Source organism: Hemibagrus wyckioides, linkage group LG08, assembly GCF_019097595.1.
Source record: "Hemibagrus wyckioides isolate EC202008001 linkage group LG08, SWU_Hwy_1.0, whole genome shotgun sequence".
NCBI lineage: Eukaryota > Metazoa > Chordata > Actinopteri > Siluriformes > Bagridae > Hemibagrus > Hemibagrus wyckioides.
Window position 1 is genome coordinate 6,609,996 of NC_080717.1, and position 14,240 is coordinate 6,624,235.

Genomic DNA, 14,240 nt, shown 5'->3' on the forward strand with positions numbered 1-14,240 from the left:
CCCACAAGAGCTGCAGTTTTGGAGATGCTCTGATCCAGTAATCTAGCCATCCCAATTTGGACCTTTGTCAAACTCCTTACATTTGCCCATTTTTCCTGCTTCTAACACTTTGAGGACAAAATGTTCACTTGCTGCCTAATATTTCCCACCCACTAACAATTTCCATGATGAGGAGATCATCAGTGCTATTCACTTCACCTCTCAGTGCTCATAATGCCTGATCTGTGTAAATACCAAGCAAAAACGCCCACACTGCTCTTTTACAAGCAATCTAGGCCAAAACATACAAATCAACATCGGCTGTGTGTGGGTCAGCCGTCTCTCAGGGATTTTCACAGAAATCCTGTGTAGTACTGCTGTGGCCTAGCCTGCATTGGGTCAAAACTTAGTTTTCCAAAATTTCTGTGCCCATATGGGGGCAATGCTGTGGGGTCAATCACATCCTGAAATACCCAATGGCACAATGTGGAACGTCAACATAGACTCCTCACTGGCTTGATGTGGGCACGTTTTCTGGGTCATGAGAATCCAATCTGAATAGTTGGATTATGCTCATTATGTCCATTAGATGAATCAGTACTGAAAGCATCAGTGGAAATTATTTTAAATTTATTTGGGTGGGTTGCGCTTCAGGGCCCTGGGTTCTCCTTGTGTCTGTGTGGATTTCCTCTGGGTCCTTAGGTTTTATCCCAAAAAACATGGACTGGCTGAGGAATATTGTATCTTGGTGTGTATGTGTGTATGTATGTATATATATATGTGTGTGTGTGTGTGTATGTGTGTATGTATGTATATATGTGTGTGTGTAAGCATGTATGTATGTGTGTGTGTGTGTATGTACTGTATATATGTGTGTGTGTACTATGCCTTGCAACGAAATGGTGTCCCATATATGTAACAATCTAGGTTGGACAAAAACTGTTCTACGAGCTGATGTGTCCAACCTATTGGCTGGTGTTGTTGGCTAAAATTTTATAATTCATTTTAATGTGTTATAAAAATGGATTTGAACTTATATAAAGATATATAAAGTATATATAAAGTTATATTTTGGCAGAATCATTTTTTTTTTTTTTTGAAATGACTTGACAACTTAAATCACAACCTTTTATTTATTGTTATTTGTTCAAAACAGAAGTACAAAAGTAATTCTGTCACTTTTTAAGTAGAAGCTTAATTTTAAAAAATACAGCTCATACACTTATGCAGTCAAAAACATGCTAGGTATGTACCGGATTGGAAAACAAATATTGCTCAGTAACCTTTGCGTTTAAAGAACTGAGACCGGGCCACCACATCACTGGAATAATCATTTCCTGCGGTGCCAACGTCCATGCGCTCATATGTGCGGACATTTCCTGGGCCAAAGTTGTAGGCTGCAATTCCTCCTGAAACAGGAGACAGACATGACAGAAGGCAGTGATAAACTAACTGTGATACTGTAAGAAGGGAAAATGTTAACAATATATATGTAAGTCAGCTGGTGGTCTGAGATCTTGGTCATAGACCTGACTGCAACTGTTTAGTTGATAGCGGAGAGCATTAAAAATAATGGCACGACTCAAGTATCATTATAATGCAACATGGCAATGCCTGAATGCATGAATGAACAACAAAAACATTTATTCATCAATCATTATTAAGCACTTTATCCCGGTCAGGGTCAAGGTAGAGTGTCTGAAGTGTTTATCCCATGAACACCAGGCATTCTGTAACAAAAACAACAGAGCACATGAAGTCTGTGTGTGGCTTGGTGAGGGTGAGGAAACGCCGTACCTTTAAATTGGTGCTCCTTGGGCCAGGCGGGGAAATTTTTCTGAATTTTTTTAATGAAGCCAATTAGAATCTCTGTGCCTTGGGCGATATGCTCCTCACTATTCCATGCTCCACTTTTTTGATGGGAGCCTGTATCAACCTGGAGAAAATGTATGCAGTGTCAGGTCCATAAAGTTTTTGTCTGTCTATCAAGTTTCTGTCTGTCTAGCACAGTATATGGATTTGAAATTCAGTAAAGAATAATGACCCTAAAGGGAAGACTTCTTCTTACTTCCTTAACACCTTATCCTTCTTTTGTTTTCTGTTTCTGTTTAAAGTAATATACTGTTTAAAGAAATATCTGGCAACCTGTGAGACACGCTACATGCATTTGATTTGTATATTCTGAATGCTGAGCACTATAACAATAATTAAATAAATAAAATAAATTTAATAAATAGAAATAAAAATAACAAAATAGCTTGTGCAGATGTAGTCTGAATACAAAGACCTTTCCGCATTCAAATTTTGATGAGTCCATGGTGCATAAAAAAGGTGAAATCAAATGTATTACTAAAGCATTGCTTTAAACCAACCTGCATTAGTCCGAAACCTTTGCCATCTTTCTGATAGCCCTCCTTCGTAAGATGTAATCCACCCCTTGTCTCTCTGGATATGATGCCTGCGATCACAGCCGGGTCCATATTCTTAGCTCTCCCGACTTTCTGGATGATGGCCTTGTATTGGTCAATCCTCGTTAGATCAGTCTCAGCCATTTTATATGAGGCTTCCACACCTATGAAAGGATATTTATATGTCAACTGATTAATATTAATGTAAAATGTAAAAAATTACATTTGGGCACTTAATAATTCTTTCAAATGTAATGTATATAAGTTTACCTTTCAGAGTGAGTTTATCTTGTCTAGCTGTTTCTTCTGAAGCTCCGGTTGTGCTGATCTTTGTAATATCTCCAAAAATGCAAGCTAAGATAAAGATAGGCAAAAGATAAACATATATCGACGATAACCAATATAACTACCTTTTCAGAACATTTTGCTATACAATAAAGATATTTGTGCCGTTGAGACTTTTAAGAGAAAAAATAAATGAAGAATTATTACTGAAAATTTGGAATGATGAATTTCGATGGAAGAATAAACTCACCCATGATGGTGCTTCTAATAGCTTTGCAGAAAGAAGAGAGCTGTGAATGATCATATAAGTCCAGGCTTATCGATTTATATATACATAAGCTCTTCCTCCTAATAAAATGACACATTGATGACAGTTTAGATTCTCATGGCACACCCTTTTGTTGTTTGGGAGAAGACTATTATTTTACCGGTGTCCTGCTCTTCAACAATTTCCTTCTTGGAATATGCCTGTAATCAGTTATGGGTGTATAGGTGTGGTAAGATTTTGGCAGGATTTTAAGTTTAATCTGCATGCTATAGACTCATCCTTGAAAATCCCTGCGTTTGTCCAGACAAGTAGCCAGGGTGGAAAGTATCACCAAATAATCTTGTTTCTGCTTGACTTGTCTCCACAAGTCATCCACTTATCCTTTTTTTAGAGTCAAAACATATCAAATTCTATTATATATATGCCTAAAAACTGGCAAATTGTACACCAAAAATTCAGCATATATTGTTTGTTTTTCTTTTTTTTTCCAGAATGGGTATAGATTGAACAAATGGCCCACATAAAATAACAAAATAACACAAAATAAATCAGTTTCCTCATTACTGATTTTCCTTTTTTAACAGCAAAATTAGAAATATGAATAAACAATGTCCTTAAAAAACTTTTTCTTTTTTTATTCAGGACTTTTTTTTTTACAAATGCAAGTGAAATCACACTATGTAACACGATTTTTGTTCCTGGGTAGTGGGTCCTGGGTCCAATTACTCTTGATGGAAAATGATTTTAAAAAAAATAGCCATTAAGCCCCTTGAAGTTTGGGTCTGGGCTTTTAAGAGAACGAAAACCTCAAAATCAGCCCAGTTACAGAAATTAATAGAAAATTCTGGAATATTCTATCCAGAACATTCCAAATAATCTAAAAAGGTCTTGAAAAATCTTAATTGCTCAAAAAAAAACAAACATGTCACAACGTTCTAGAATATTCCAGAAAAAGAATTTGAGAATTTGAGAATCCCATTGCCCAGGGTTCAAACCCAAACTTTCATGGCTAAGATGGGTTTTTTTCTCTTTATTTGGGTTACCAAGAATGGGGAAATAACACTTATTTTCCAGGAACAAGAAAAACTAAAAATTTGTTACATAGTGTAGTCTTACCTTTAAACTGGGGCTTCTTGGGAATTTCCAGTCAGGAAATGTTCAGTGTTTGTTCAGAGTTTGTTTAATTGAGTTGGCTTGAATCTCAGTGTGAAAGAAAGTAGGATTAAATGTAAGATTAAACATTTATATTTAATAAGATAAATGGTTGTGATACTTCGAACGCAGCAAAAAAAAAACATGCTTTACACACCCTAACATTGTCTTGACTTGTATTGCTAATAGGATGCAAAACATCTCCACACCTACAAAAAGTTTCATTTCAGATATTGAGTGAATTATTGTGTATTATTATTAAATGTTGGTTGAATTTCAGTTAATAATAATGTCTTTGCACTTCCTCACCCTTTTTAGATCATTCTCAGACATCTTTCCTTAGATGTTCGATTTTAGGGCCACGCACCTTCAACACTAGAGGAAGACCAGAAGATTATCCTTGATAATGAGGATAAGCTGCTTGCTACCAATCAAAACTCAGGAGACGGAGGGAAGTCAAAGATCAATCAAGAATACTATTAAATTTTTTTAAGTAGAATCGTTTGAGTTGTTTAACATATTTTTAATATAACTGTGATTCCACTCCCCCCAAAATATCGATAACTCAGTCAAAGCATCACCTGATTGTTATTGCTATTTGTGAAAGGTCTTATTCTAATTTCCAGCAGAAACCAACTGAAGAGAGAAAAACACATGTTTTGTTAAAAGCATACTCCTGATACAAATCGTTATTAACATGTTCAAAAATCAACAATTCATGCAAGTAGAAGTGAGACAAAAGTTGCAAATGAGCCCTGTCACTTTAAGACGTTCAAGTATATCCGTCTAGAAACTATGATCTATAAATGAAATAAATCCATGCTGGAAAGACAGTGTTATGCAGTGCTGCATTGCAAGATAAAATATTGCTCAGTAACCATTGCGTTTAAAGAACTGAGCCCTGGCCACCACATCACTTGAATAATCATCTCCTGGGCTGCCGATGTCCATGCGCTCATATGTGCGGACGTTTCCTGGGCCAAGGTTGTAGGCTGCGATTCCTCCTGAAACAGGAGAGAGACATGACAGAAGACCATGATAAAGTAAGTGTGACGATCGAGACATACAGTGCATCTGGAAAGTATACACAGTACTTTACTTTTTCCACATTTTGGCACCATAATGTTACAGCCTTATTCCAAAATGGATGAAATTAGCGTGAAAGAAGTTTGTTTGAAATCTTTACAAATTTCTTAAAATAAAAAATTAAAAAAATCACATGTACATAAGTATTCACAGCCTTTGCCATGGCACTCACAAATTGATCTCAGGTGCATCCTGTTTCCACTGATCATCCCTGAGATATTTCTACAACTAGATTGGAGTCCACCTGTGGTTGATTCAGTTGACTGGACATGATTTGGAAAGGCACACACCTGTCTATATAAGGTCCCACAGTTAACAGTGCATGTCAGAGCACAAACTAAGCCCATGGAATGAAGTCCAAGGAATTGTCTGTAGACCATCAAGACAGGATTGTATCAATGCACAGATCTGGAGAAGGGTACAAAAGATTTCTGCAGCATTGAAGGTCCCAATGAGCACAGTGGCCTCCATCATCAGTAAATGGAAGAAGTTTGCAACCACCAGGACCCTTCTGGAGCGGGCCATCTGGCCAAACTGAGTGATTGGTGGAGAAGGGCCTTAGTCAGGGAGGTAACCAAGAACCTAATGGTCACTCTGAAAGAGCTTCAGCATTTCTCTGTGGAGAGAGGAGAACCTTCCAGAAGTTGTTGGCCTAAAGGCACCTGAAGGACTCTCAGACCATGAGAAACAAAATTCTCTGGTCTGATGCAACAAAGATTGAACTCTTTGGCCTGAATGGCAAGCATCATGTCTGGAGGAAACCAGGCACTGCTCATCACCTGGCCAATAGCATCCCTACAGTGAAGCATGGTGGTGGCAGCATCATGCTGGGGGATGTTTTTCAGTGGCAGGAAGTGTGAGACTAGTCAGGATCGAGGGAAAGATGAATGCTGCAATGTACAGAGCGTTCTGGACCTCAGACTGGGGCGACGGTTCATCTTCCAACAGGACAATGACCCTAAGCACACAAGAAAGATAACAAAGGAGTGGCTACGGGATAACCCTGTGAATGTTCTTGAGTGGCTCATCCAGAGCCCAGACCTGAACCCGACTGAACATCAATGGAGAGATCTGAAAATGGCTGTGCACCAACGCTCCCCATCCAAACTAATGGAGCTTGAGAGTTCCTGCAAAGAAGAATGGTAGAAACTGCTCCAAAATAGGTGTGCCAAGCTTGCAGCATCACACTCAAAAAGACTTGAGGCTGTAATTGGTGCCAAAGGTGCTTCAACAAAGTAGTGAGCAAAGGCTGTGAATACTTATGTACATATGATTTTTTTACTTTTAATAAATTTGCAGAGATTTCAAACAAACTTCTTTCACTTTGTCATTATGGGGTATTGTTTGTAGAATTTTGAGGAAAATAATGAATTTAATCCATTTTGGAATAAGGCTGTAATATAACAAAATGTGGAGAAAGTGAAGCGCTGTGAATACTTTCCGGATGCACTGTAGTTTAAGAAAGGGATAGAGACATAGTTTACAGGTTATACCATGGTCTTCTGATAGCTCTGTGATTGAATATACAACCTTCTGTTTGACAATTAAAGCAACAGTCAGATTTAAATTACCTTTAAATTGGTGCTCTTTGGGCCAGCAGGGGAATTTCTTTTGAATTGCTTTAATGGATTGTATTAGAATATCGGTGCCTTGGGTGAGGTGTTCCTCGCTGTTCCAGGCTCCCTTTGGAGTGTGGTGGTTCTTATCAACCTAAAGACAATATGAGCAACCAAGATAATATCAATTCCTTTTGATTTCTCAAAAACATAAATTTTTCTATTTATTTTTGCATTTTCTTGTGACATTTTAATGCAAAGGTACAGTAAACACTGTACATTAATAACATTATATCTTGCACCTAAGTCAAGATAAGTAAACTGAGCAGGTGAGGGTTAAGAGTTTTGGTTGAGTATTTCGGTTATGTGATTTTAAGAACAATCTTGCAATCAGTATATAAGGTCCTTAACCACTGAGCCACTACCTCCCACAGAAACTGGTTAAATACCACCAGGTACACAGCTAATGAATAAAGAACCATTAGCAGTTAAACCATTACTGCATTAAATGAGTTATTTTTTTTGCAATAAGGACTTTTAACTTTTAAAGTGGCTTTAATCCAAAGGCCCCACCCTACTGTACTGACTTGTATTTCTACATTTCATTTACATTTGACAAACGCCCTTATCTTATTACACAGGCTTTTATTGTAACCCAACCTGCATGAGTCCAAAACCATTGCCATGGTCTCCCCAGCCATTCACAAGAATTGACCCAGCCCTGGACTCTCTGGATATGATGCCTGCGATGACAGCTGGGTCCATCTGCTTAGCTCTGCCAACTTTGATGATAACGTTCTTGTACTGCTCCATCTTCCTCAGATCATTCTCAGCCAGTTTATATGAAGCTTCCACCCCTATGGAAGCAATCAATCATCATTACCTTCTAAAAATAAGGATAAAAATAAAAAAGTTTATTTTCAATATCCATGCAAAAATTATGATTCAACACCTTTGACAGTGAGCTTGTCCTGCCTAGATGTTTTTTCAGATGCTCCGGTTGTGCTGATCTTGGTAATGTCTCCATAAATACAGGCTAGGATGGACAAATTAAAAAAAGAATCTGAGATCCTAGAGGAATAACCAGCAGTGCGCTTGCATTTTAAATGATTTCTATAACTATAAAGAATGAAAGAGAAACCAAAATATAATGAAAAAATATCAAGCACTTGTACAATGTTGTTAGTACACTAATACAACTAGCACAATTAACACTAATACACAATATGGGTCAGAAAATAAACTCACCCATGTTGCTGGTTGTAACTTCCCTGCCCAGAGAAAAGAGCTGTAAGTGAGGACAGATTTAACTGGTAAATACTCCTAAACACTTCCTCTAAATAAAGAAGGAGGAGACATGTTTCAATGAACCACAACAACATCAATTTGTTTGACTCACCAGTCAGAGCAGCCTCCAGCTCAATGTTTTTAATTCTACTTTGTCTATTTTCATGACTAAGTAGAATTTCCAGTTATGATAAGATAAAGGTGTCATCACTTGCAGCGTGTTTGCATTTAACAATACATAAATCAATGTAATTGTTAATAACTTACCATCAGTTACCACCATTATATACATCAAAACAGCAGGGATTGGAAAATCCATGAATAATTAAACCTGAAGCTATACATAGGTGTTATTTTAACATATTTATACTTAAGTATTATTGATTTTGAATAATAGTGCACTCTAAATGTCAGTTAAATGTACTCAGCATAGCTGTCAATCACTTCAGTTCTGCACTCATTCAAGTTAAATGTAAAATAAACTCCACTTTCTTATTCTACACAATGTAAGTATAAGTCGGAAGATGAGTGTCCCTGGCCTTACCCAGTAAAATAGCTACATATTCGCGAGTTTGTGATGAAAGAGTTTTATAATACTTTATATATTTAATATGTGACAAACAACTGAAGAAATAACATGTGATATTTCGAGAAATATGGCATTTCATGGGGTTTTATTGACAAATATTCAAAAATCACCATGTTCAGAATTATTCATACCCTTTATAATAAATCACACCATCCGTCACTGTTTGAGCCAAAGTGGACTTAATGGAAGACAACCAAGGAGGACTCCATTTTTGAGAGCAAATCATAGAACAGCGAGACTGGAATTTGCCAAAATGCATATAAGCTTCTGGTAGAATTTTCTACTGTGAAAGATGGAAGAAGTTCAGTTATGTTCTGGGGCTGCTTTGCTGCATCTGGCACAGCATGTCTTGAATCTGTGCTGGGTACAATGAAATCTCAAGACAGGTCAAGGCATTCTGAAGCCAAATGTGCTGCCCAGTGACAGGAATCTTGGTCACAGTCACTGGTCATGGATCCTCCAATAGGATAATGACCAAAAAGACACAGCTAAACTCCCAAGAATGGCTAAGAACAAAATATTGGACTATACTGAAGTGGCCTTCTATGTGCTATGATCTAAATCCTATTGAACATCTATGGAAAGAGATGAAACATGTAGTCTGGAGAAGGCACCCTTCAAACCTAAAACACCTGGAGCAATTTGCTCATGAGGAGTGGGCCAAAATACCTGTCGACAGGTGCAGAAGTCTCATCTAGAGTAAACGATAGCATGGATATATTAGCAGCGTGCACACTAGTATCTACACGAAGTATTGTTCTACCTACATGCACCAAGCCATGTATTCTTGCTGTTGTCTATCTGCCTGTGCATGACCTTGCTTTGTTTCATCGTGTTTAACAAGTTTCGGTTTTGCTTTTCGGATTTGTTTGCTAGTTTGATTGTTTTGCCGGTTTCTGATTTCTTTCCACCTGTTTGCCATTTACAATTTCTGATTGAGGATTTGGATTTGTTTGCCTATTAATATTAGTTATTAATAATAATGTCCCCGAGGACATTGTTTCAGACAGTGTGGCCCAATTTACCTCCTGTGTTTGGAGGGCTTTTTGTAACAACCTTGGCATCAATGTCAGTTTAAGCTCCAGTTATCATCCTCAGCCCAACGGACAAACAGAACGCCTGAGAGACTGGCAGATATCTCAGGTCATACTGTAGTCATGAACAACATCGACGGAGTGAATTTCTCCCATGGGCTGAATACGGCCAGAATTCTTTCACACACTCTTTCACCAGACTAGCCCCATTTCAATGTATTTTGGGCTATCAACCACCTCTATTCCCATGGTCCGGTCAACCGTCTGACGTTCCTGCTGTGGACGATTGGATACATCGCCTCCAAGAAGTCTGGGAAAATGCCCATGTACGCCTCCAGTGGACCATACGCAGACAGCGGACTCTGTAACATCTCACCTCGTAATGCACTTGTCAAATTGGCAGAGGGAGCCCTCACTCGAGTTCTTGCACTTTCGGGATCAGAGACTTCTGGGTTTTTGCATGGACAAATGAGCAGCATGCATGCTAGTTTCAACGTGAAGTATTGTTCTACTTAGACGTACCAAGCCTTGTATTCCTGCTATCGATTATCTTCCTGTGTATGACCTTGCTTTATTTCATTGTGTTTTCGCTTTTCAGATTTGTTTGCTAGTGTGATTGTTTTGCCGGTTTCTGATTTCTTTCCACCTGTTTACGTTGTTTCAGTAAATTTTTTATTTATTATTACTTTTGTCAGTTTTAAGATATTTCAATGACCATTGTGGGTTTTTCTTTCTTTAATGGAAGGGTACCAACAATTTTGTCCACCTGTGTATCAATTCTGTTTGTATTTCTTTGGCAAGATTTTGTCATTTATAGTATTGTGTGGTAGCGTGATTGTGTTTAGATTATTGCTCTATAAGAATACATCTAGTTTCCTGTTAGTTGTTTTGATTGTGTTTCACTTAAAGAAAACACCTATACTTGCATCCAGCTGAAAAACACCTGAAATTCATCTCACAAGTGCCTTCTGCCTCCTTATAAACCACTTTAATAGGAACACCTGAATTCTTGCATGTTTGTGGAATGAGCCAATAATGTGATGAAGGGCAATGTAAAAAATAATTCAAATACAAAAGTTACAGTTGTGATATGTATCCATCCATCCTACACATGGTTGCCAACCCAATGCATGGCTCAACACTCACAAACACAATTTAGAGGTACAAATCAGCCTACAATGCCTGTCTTTGGACTGGTGGAGGAACCCAGAACAAACCCCAAGTGAAAAGCACAGGAAGAACATGCAAACTCTATGAACACAGGATGGAGACAAGACTCAAGCCCCCAACCCTGGAGTTACAAGGTGAACATACTGACCACTAGGCCACCTTATATTATAAATCTAACCTACATGTAGACAAAAATGTCAGTGATCATAGTGACTTTACCCATTGCATGGTTGTCGGTGCCAGATGGGCTGGTTTGAGTATTTCAGAAACTGATGATCTCCAGAGAATTTCATGCACCATATTATTTTACACAAAATATCCAAAGAGTTGCATTAGTGCAGGATGAACCATCATGATATCACACTTTCTCCAATTCTGATGTTTGGTAGAAACATTACCTTACAAGTTCTCAGAATAAGGTACTTGATAATGAGAATAAGCTGCTTGCTACCAATCAAAACTCAGGGTACACTGTATATTTTTGTTCACACCTTGATTTTAATAAAGACTTATCGCATTTCATTCTGAATTAAAATGTAAAAACAGTAGCTTTCCCCAAACACATAGCTTTCTTATAGTGATGAGGAATATTGTGGAGTTCAGCCTATTAATGAACATTAAAAAAAAGCCTCTGGTGAAAGCATCACCTGATTGTTATTGCTATTTGTAAAAGTTCTTATTCTAATTTCCAGCAGAAACCAACTGAACAGAGACAAACACACGTTTTGTTAACAGCATACTCCTGATACAAATTGGTATTAACATGTTCAAAAATCAAGCCCTGTCTATAATCTATAAATGAAATACATCCATGCTGGAAACTGAGTTTTATGCAGTGCAGCATTGTAATCAAATATTGCTCAGTAACCTTTGCGTTTAAAGAACTGAGCCCGGGCCACCACATCACTGGAATAATCATCTCCTGGGCTGCCGATGTCCATGCGCTCATATGTGCGGACGTTTCCTGGGCCTAAGTTGTAGGCTGCGATTCCTCCTGAAACAGGAGACAGACATGACAGGAGATGATGATAAAGTAAGTGTGACGATCGAGACAGTTTAGGAAAGGGATAGAGACATAGTTTACAGATGATACCATGGTCTTCTGATAGCTGTGATTGAATATACAACCTTCTGTTTGACAATTAAAGCAACAGTCAGATTTAAATTACCTTTAAATTGGTGCTCTTTGGGCCAGCTGGGGAATTTCTTTTGAATGTCTTTAATAGATTGTATTAGAATATCGGTGCCTTGGGTGAGGTGTTCCTCGCTGTTCCAGGCTCCCTTTGGAGTGTGGTGGTTCTTATCAACCTAAAGACAGTAACCAAGATCAAATCAATTCCCTTTGATTTTACATTTATTTTTCTATTTATTTTTGCATTTTCTTGTGACATTTTAATGCAAAGGTACAGTAAACACTGTACATTAATAGCATTATATCTTGCACCTAAGTCAAGATAAGTAAACTGAGCAGGTGAGGGTTAAGAATTTTGGTTGAGTATTTCGGTTATGTGATTTAAGCAACAATCTTGCAATCAGTGTCTAAGTTCCTTATCCACTGAGCCACTGCTTCCCACAGAAACTGGATAAACACCACCGTGTACACAGCCAATGAAGAAAAAACCATGACCAGTTAAACAATTCCTGCATTAAATGAATTATATTTTCAATAAGGACTTTTACCTTTTAAAGTGATTTCATCCTTAATCGCTCGCACAGCATCATAATCCAAAAGCCCCACCCTACTGTGCTGACTTGTATTTCTAACACAGATTAACTCACAGCCACACCTTTCAACAACTGCAACTTCCACATTTACCTCACATCGCAACTGAATTACACAGGCTTTTATTGTAACCCAACCTGCATGAGTCCAAAACCATTGCCATGGTCTCCCCAGCCATTCACAAGAATTGACCCAGCCCTGGACTCTCTGGATATGATGCCTGCGATGACAGCTGGGTCCATCTGCTTAGCTCTGCCAACTTTGATGATAACGTTCTTGTACTGCTCCATCTTCCTCAGATCATTCTCAGCCAGTTTATGTGAAGCTTCCACCCCTATGGAAGCAAGCAATCATCATTACCTTCAAAAAAATAAGGTTAAAAATAAAAAAGTTTATTTTCAATATCCATACAAAAATTATGATTCGACACCTTTGACAGTGAGCTTGTCCTGCCTAGCTGTTTTTTCAGATGCTCCGGTTGTGCTGATCTTGGTAATGTCTCCATAAATACAGGCTAGGATGGACAAATTAAAAAAAGAATCTGAGATCCTAGAGGAATAACCAGCAGTGCGCTTGCATTTTAAATGATTTCTATAACTATAAAGAATGAAAGAGAAACCAAAATATAATGAAAAAATATCAAGCACTTGTACAATGTTGTTAGTACACTAATACAACTAGCACAATTAACACTAATACACAATATGGGTCAGAAAATAAACTCACCCATGTTGCTGGTTGTAACTTCCCTGCCCAGAGAAAAGAGCTGTAAGTGAGGACAGATTTAACTGGTAAATACTCCTAAACACTTCCTCTAAATAAAGAAGGAGGAGACATGTTTCAGTGAACCACAACAACATCAATTTGTTTGACTCACCAGTCAGAGCAGCCTCCAGCTCAATGTTTTTAATTCTACTTTGTCTATTTTCATGACTAAGTAGAATTTCCAGTTATGATGAGATGAAGGTGGCATTACTTGCAGCGTGTTTGTATTTAACAATACATAAATCAATGTAATTGTTAATAACTTACCATCAGTTACCACCATTATATACATCAAAACAGCAGGGATTGGAAAATCCATGAATGATTAAACCTGATGTGATACTTATGTGTTATTTTAACATATTTATACTTGAGTATTATTGATTTTGAATAATAGTGCACTCTGTGTCACGGGTATACCAGACCCCCTCACCAACCAACGCGCCCAATCACCCGAATACTAATCTATCACCTAGTTGCTTTATCACTTCCACTCCTTTATTTAAGTTCACTCTTTCCACGGTCTGGTCTCGTACACGACTCACGTCGAAGACTCCACGACTCTCTACTGATATTCTTAGTACCGGTATCTACTTCTTCCCTTTCTCTACCCGTTTTACGAAGATTAATAAACCTACCCGTTTTGGGTTTTTAACTAAGTCTGTGTCCAGGCTGGACCAACAGAATGAATCCCTTTTCAGGAACTGGTGGATTCCTTACGGAGGATTCCACAGCCGCCTGCCAGAACCCACCGCTTTTCCGCCACACGCCGCTTCCGCCTCCGTTTCTTCAGCGCTCCAATGCTCCGCCAGTCCCGTAGTCAATCCAGCGCCCTACTCTGGTTCGGCGGAGGACTGCAACGGGTTCATATTACAATGCTCGCTCGCCCTGAAGATGCAGCCGCACCGTTTCCCTACAGAGAGAGCTAAAATCGCATT

The 14,240-nt window shown here is 38.3% G+C and overlaps 3 protein-coding genes across 11 annotated transcripts; all 3 read right to left on the reverse strand.

Annotated features, from left to right (window-relative positions):
* Positions 1 to 1,136: 1,136 nt before the first annotated feature.
* LOC131358135 (lysozyme g-like) lies at positions 1,137 to 4,546 on the reverse strand. 4 transcript variants are annotated; one of them, XM_058397678.1, is made up of 6 exons: positions 4,057 to 4,546; positions 2,923 to 2,943; positions 2,658 to 2,741; positions 2,352 to 2,551; positions 1,777 to 1,915; positions 1,137 to 1,388 (listed from the first exon to the last, which is right to left on the reverse strand). In XM_058397678.1, the coding sequence occupies exons 2-6, from the start codon at positions 2,924 to 2,926 to the stop codon at positions 1,255 to 1,257; spliced, it is 561 nt and encodes a 186-aa protein (XP_058253661.1). In that variant the 5' UTR covers positions 2,927 to 2,943; positions 4,057 to 4,546; the 3' UTR covers positions 1,137 to 1,254. The 4 variants fall into 4 exon arrangements, with proteins under 4 accessions (XP_058253661.1, XP_058253659.1, XP_058253660.1 ...); XM_058397676.1 differs by having other exon boundaries at positions 2,923 to 2,962; XM_058397677.1 differs by having other exon boundaries at positions 2,923 to 3,020.
* Positions 4,547 to 4,687: 141 nt separating this feature from the next.
* On the reverse strand, positions 4,688 to 8,306 carry LOC131358138 (lysozyme g-like). 2 transcript variants are annotated; one of them, XM_058397686.1, is made up of 8 exons: positions 8,289 to 8,306; positions 8,134 to 8,189; positions 7,983 to 8,022; positions 7,687 to 7,770; positions 7,395 to 7,591; positions 6,750 to 6,888; positions 4,971 to 5,096; positions 4,688 to 4,728 (listed from the first exon to the last, which is right to left on the reverse strand). In XM_058397686.1, exons 3-8 carry the CDS (start codon positions 7,984 to 7,986, stop codon positions 4,703 to 4,705), a joined length of 576 nt encoding a protein of 191 aa, XP_058253669.1. In that variant the 5' UTR covers positions 7,987 to 8,022; positions 8,134 to 8,189; positions 8,289 to 8,306; the 3' UTR covers positions 4,688 to 4,702. The 2 variants fall into 2 exon arrangements, with proteins under 2 accessions (XP_058253669.1, XP_058253667.1); XM_058397684.1 differs by lacking the exon at positions 8,289 to 8,306 and having other exon boundaries at positions 8,134 to 8,207.
* Positions 8,307 to 11,292: 2,986 nt separating this feature from the next.
* On the reverse strand, positions 11,293 to 14,011 carry LOC131358136 (lysozyme g-like). 5 transcript variants are annotated; one of them, XM_058397680.1, is made up of 7 exons: positions 13,570 to 13,912; positions 13,415 to 13,470; positions 13,264 to 13,303; positions 12,968 to 13,051; positions 12,675 to 12,871; positions 11,984 to 12,122; positions 11,293 to 11,808 (listed from the first exon to the last, which is right to left on the reverse strand). In XM_058397680.1, exons 3-7 carry the CDS (start codon positions 13,265 to 13,267, stop codon positions 11,675 to 11,677), a joined length of 558 nt encoding a protein of 185 aa, XP_058253663.1. In that variant the 5' UTR covers positions 13,268 to 13,303; positions 13,415 to 13,470; positions 13,570 to 13,912; the 3' UTR covers positions 11,293 to 11,674. The 5 variants fall into 5 exon arrangements, with proteins under 5 accessions (XP_058253663.1, XP_058253666.1, XP_058253662.1 ...); XM_058397683.1 differs by lacking the exons at positions 13,415 to 13,470; positions 13,570 to 13,912 and adding an exon at positions 13,941 to 14,011; XM_058397679.1 differs by lacking the exon at positions 13,415 to 13,470.
* Between the last annotated feature and the right edge of the window lie 229 nt (positions 14,012 to 14,240).

Excerpts from the sequence above, each read along its gene's own strand:
- LOC131358138 (XM_058397686.1), bottom strand. Across the intron at positions 7,592-7,686 it reads GGACAAGCTCACTGTCAAAG|GGGTGGAAGCTTCATATAAA; the intron begins GTGTTGAATCAT and ends TTGCTTCCATAG. Across the intron at positions 4,729-4,970 it reads TCAGTTCTTTAAACGCAATG|TTGGTTTCTGCTGGAAATTA; the intron begins GTTACTGAGCAA and ends TTCTCTCTTCAG.
- LOC131358136 (XM_058397679.1), bottom strand. Across the intron at positions 12,123-12,674 it reads ATGGTTTTGGACTCATGCAG|GTTGATAAGAACCACCACAC; the intron begins GTTGGGTTACAA and ends TACTGTCTTTAG. Across the intron at positions 11,809-11,983 it reads CAAAGAGCACCAATTTAAAG|GAGGAATCGCAGCCTACAAC; the intron begins GTAATTTAAATC and ends CTCCTGTTTCAG.
- LOC131358135 (XM_058397675.1), bottom strand. The coding sequence starts at position 3,037 with ATGTGTCATTTTATTAGGAGGAAGAGCTTATGTATATATAAATCGATA. Across the intron at positions 2,552-2,657 it reads AGATAAACTCACTCTGAAAG|GTGTGGAAGCCTCATATAAA; the intron begins GTAAACTTATAT and ends ATCCTTTCATAG. Across the intron at positions 1,916-2,351 it reads AAGGTTTCGGACTAATGCAG|GTTGATACAGGCTCCCATCA; the intron begins GTTGGTTTAAAG and ends CATTTTCTCCAG.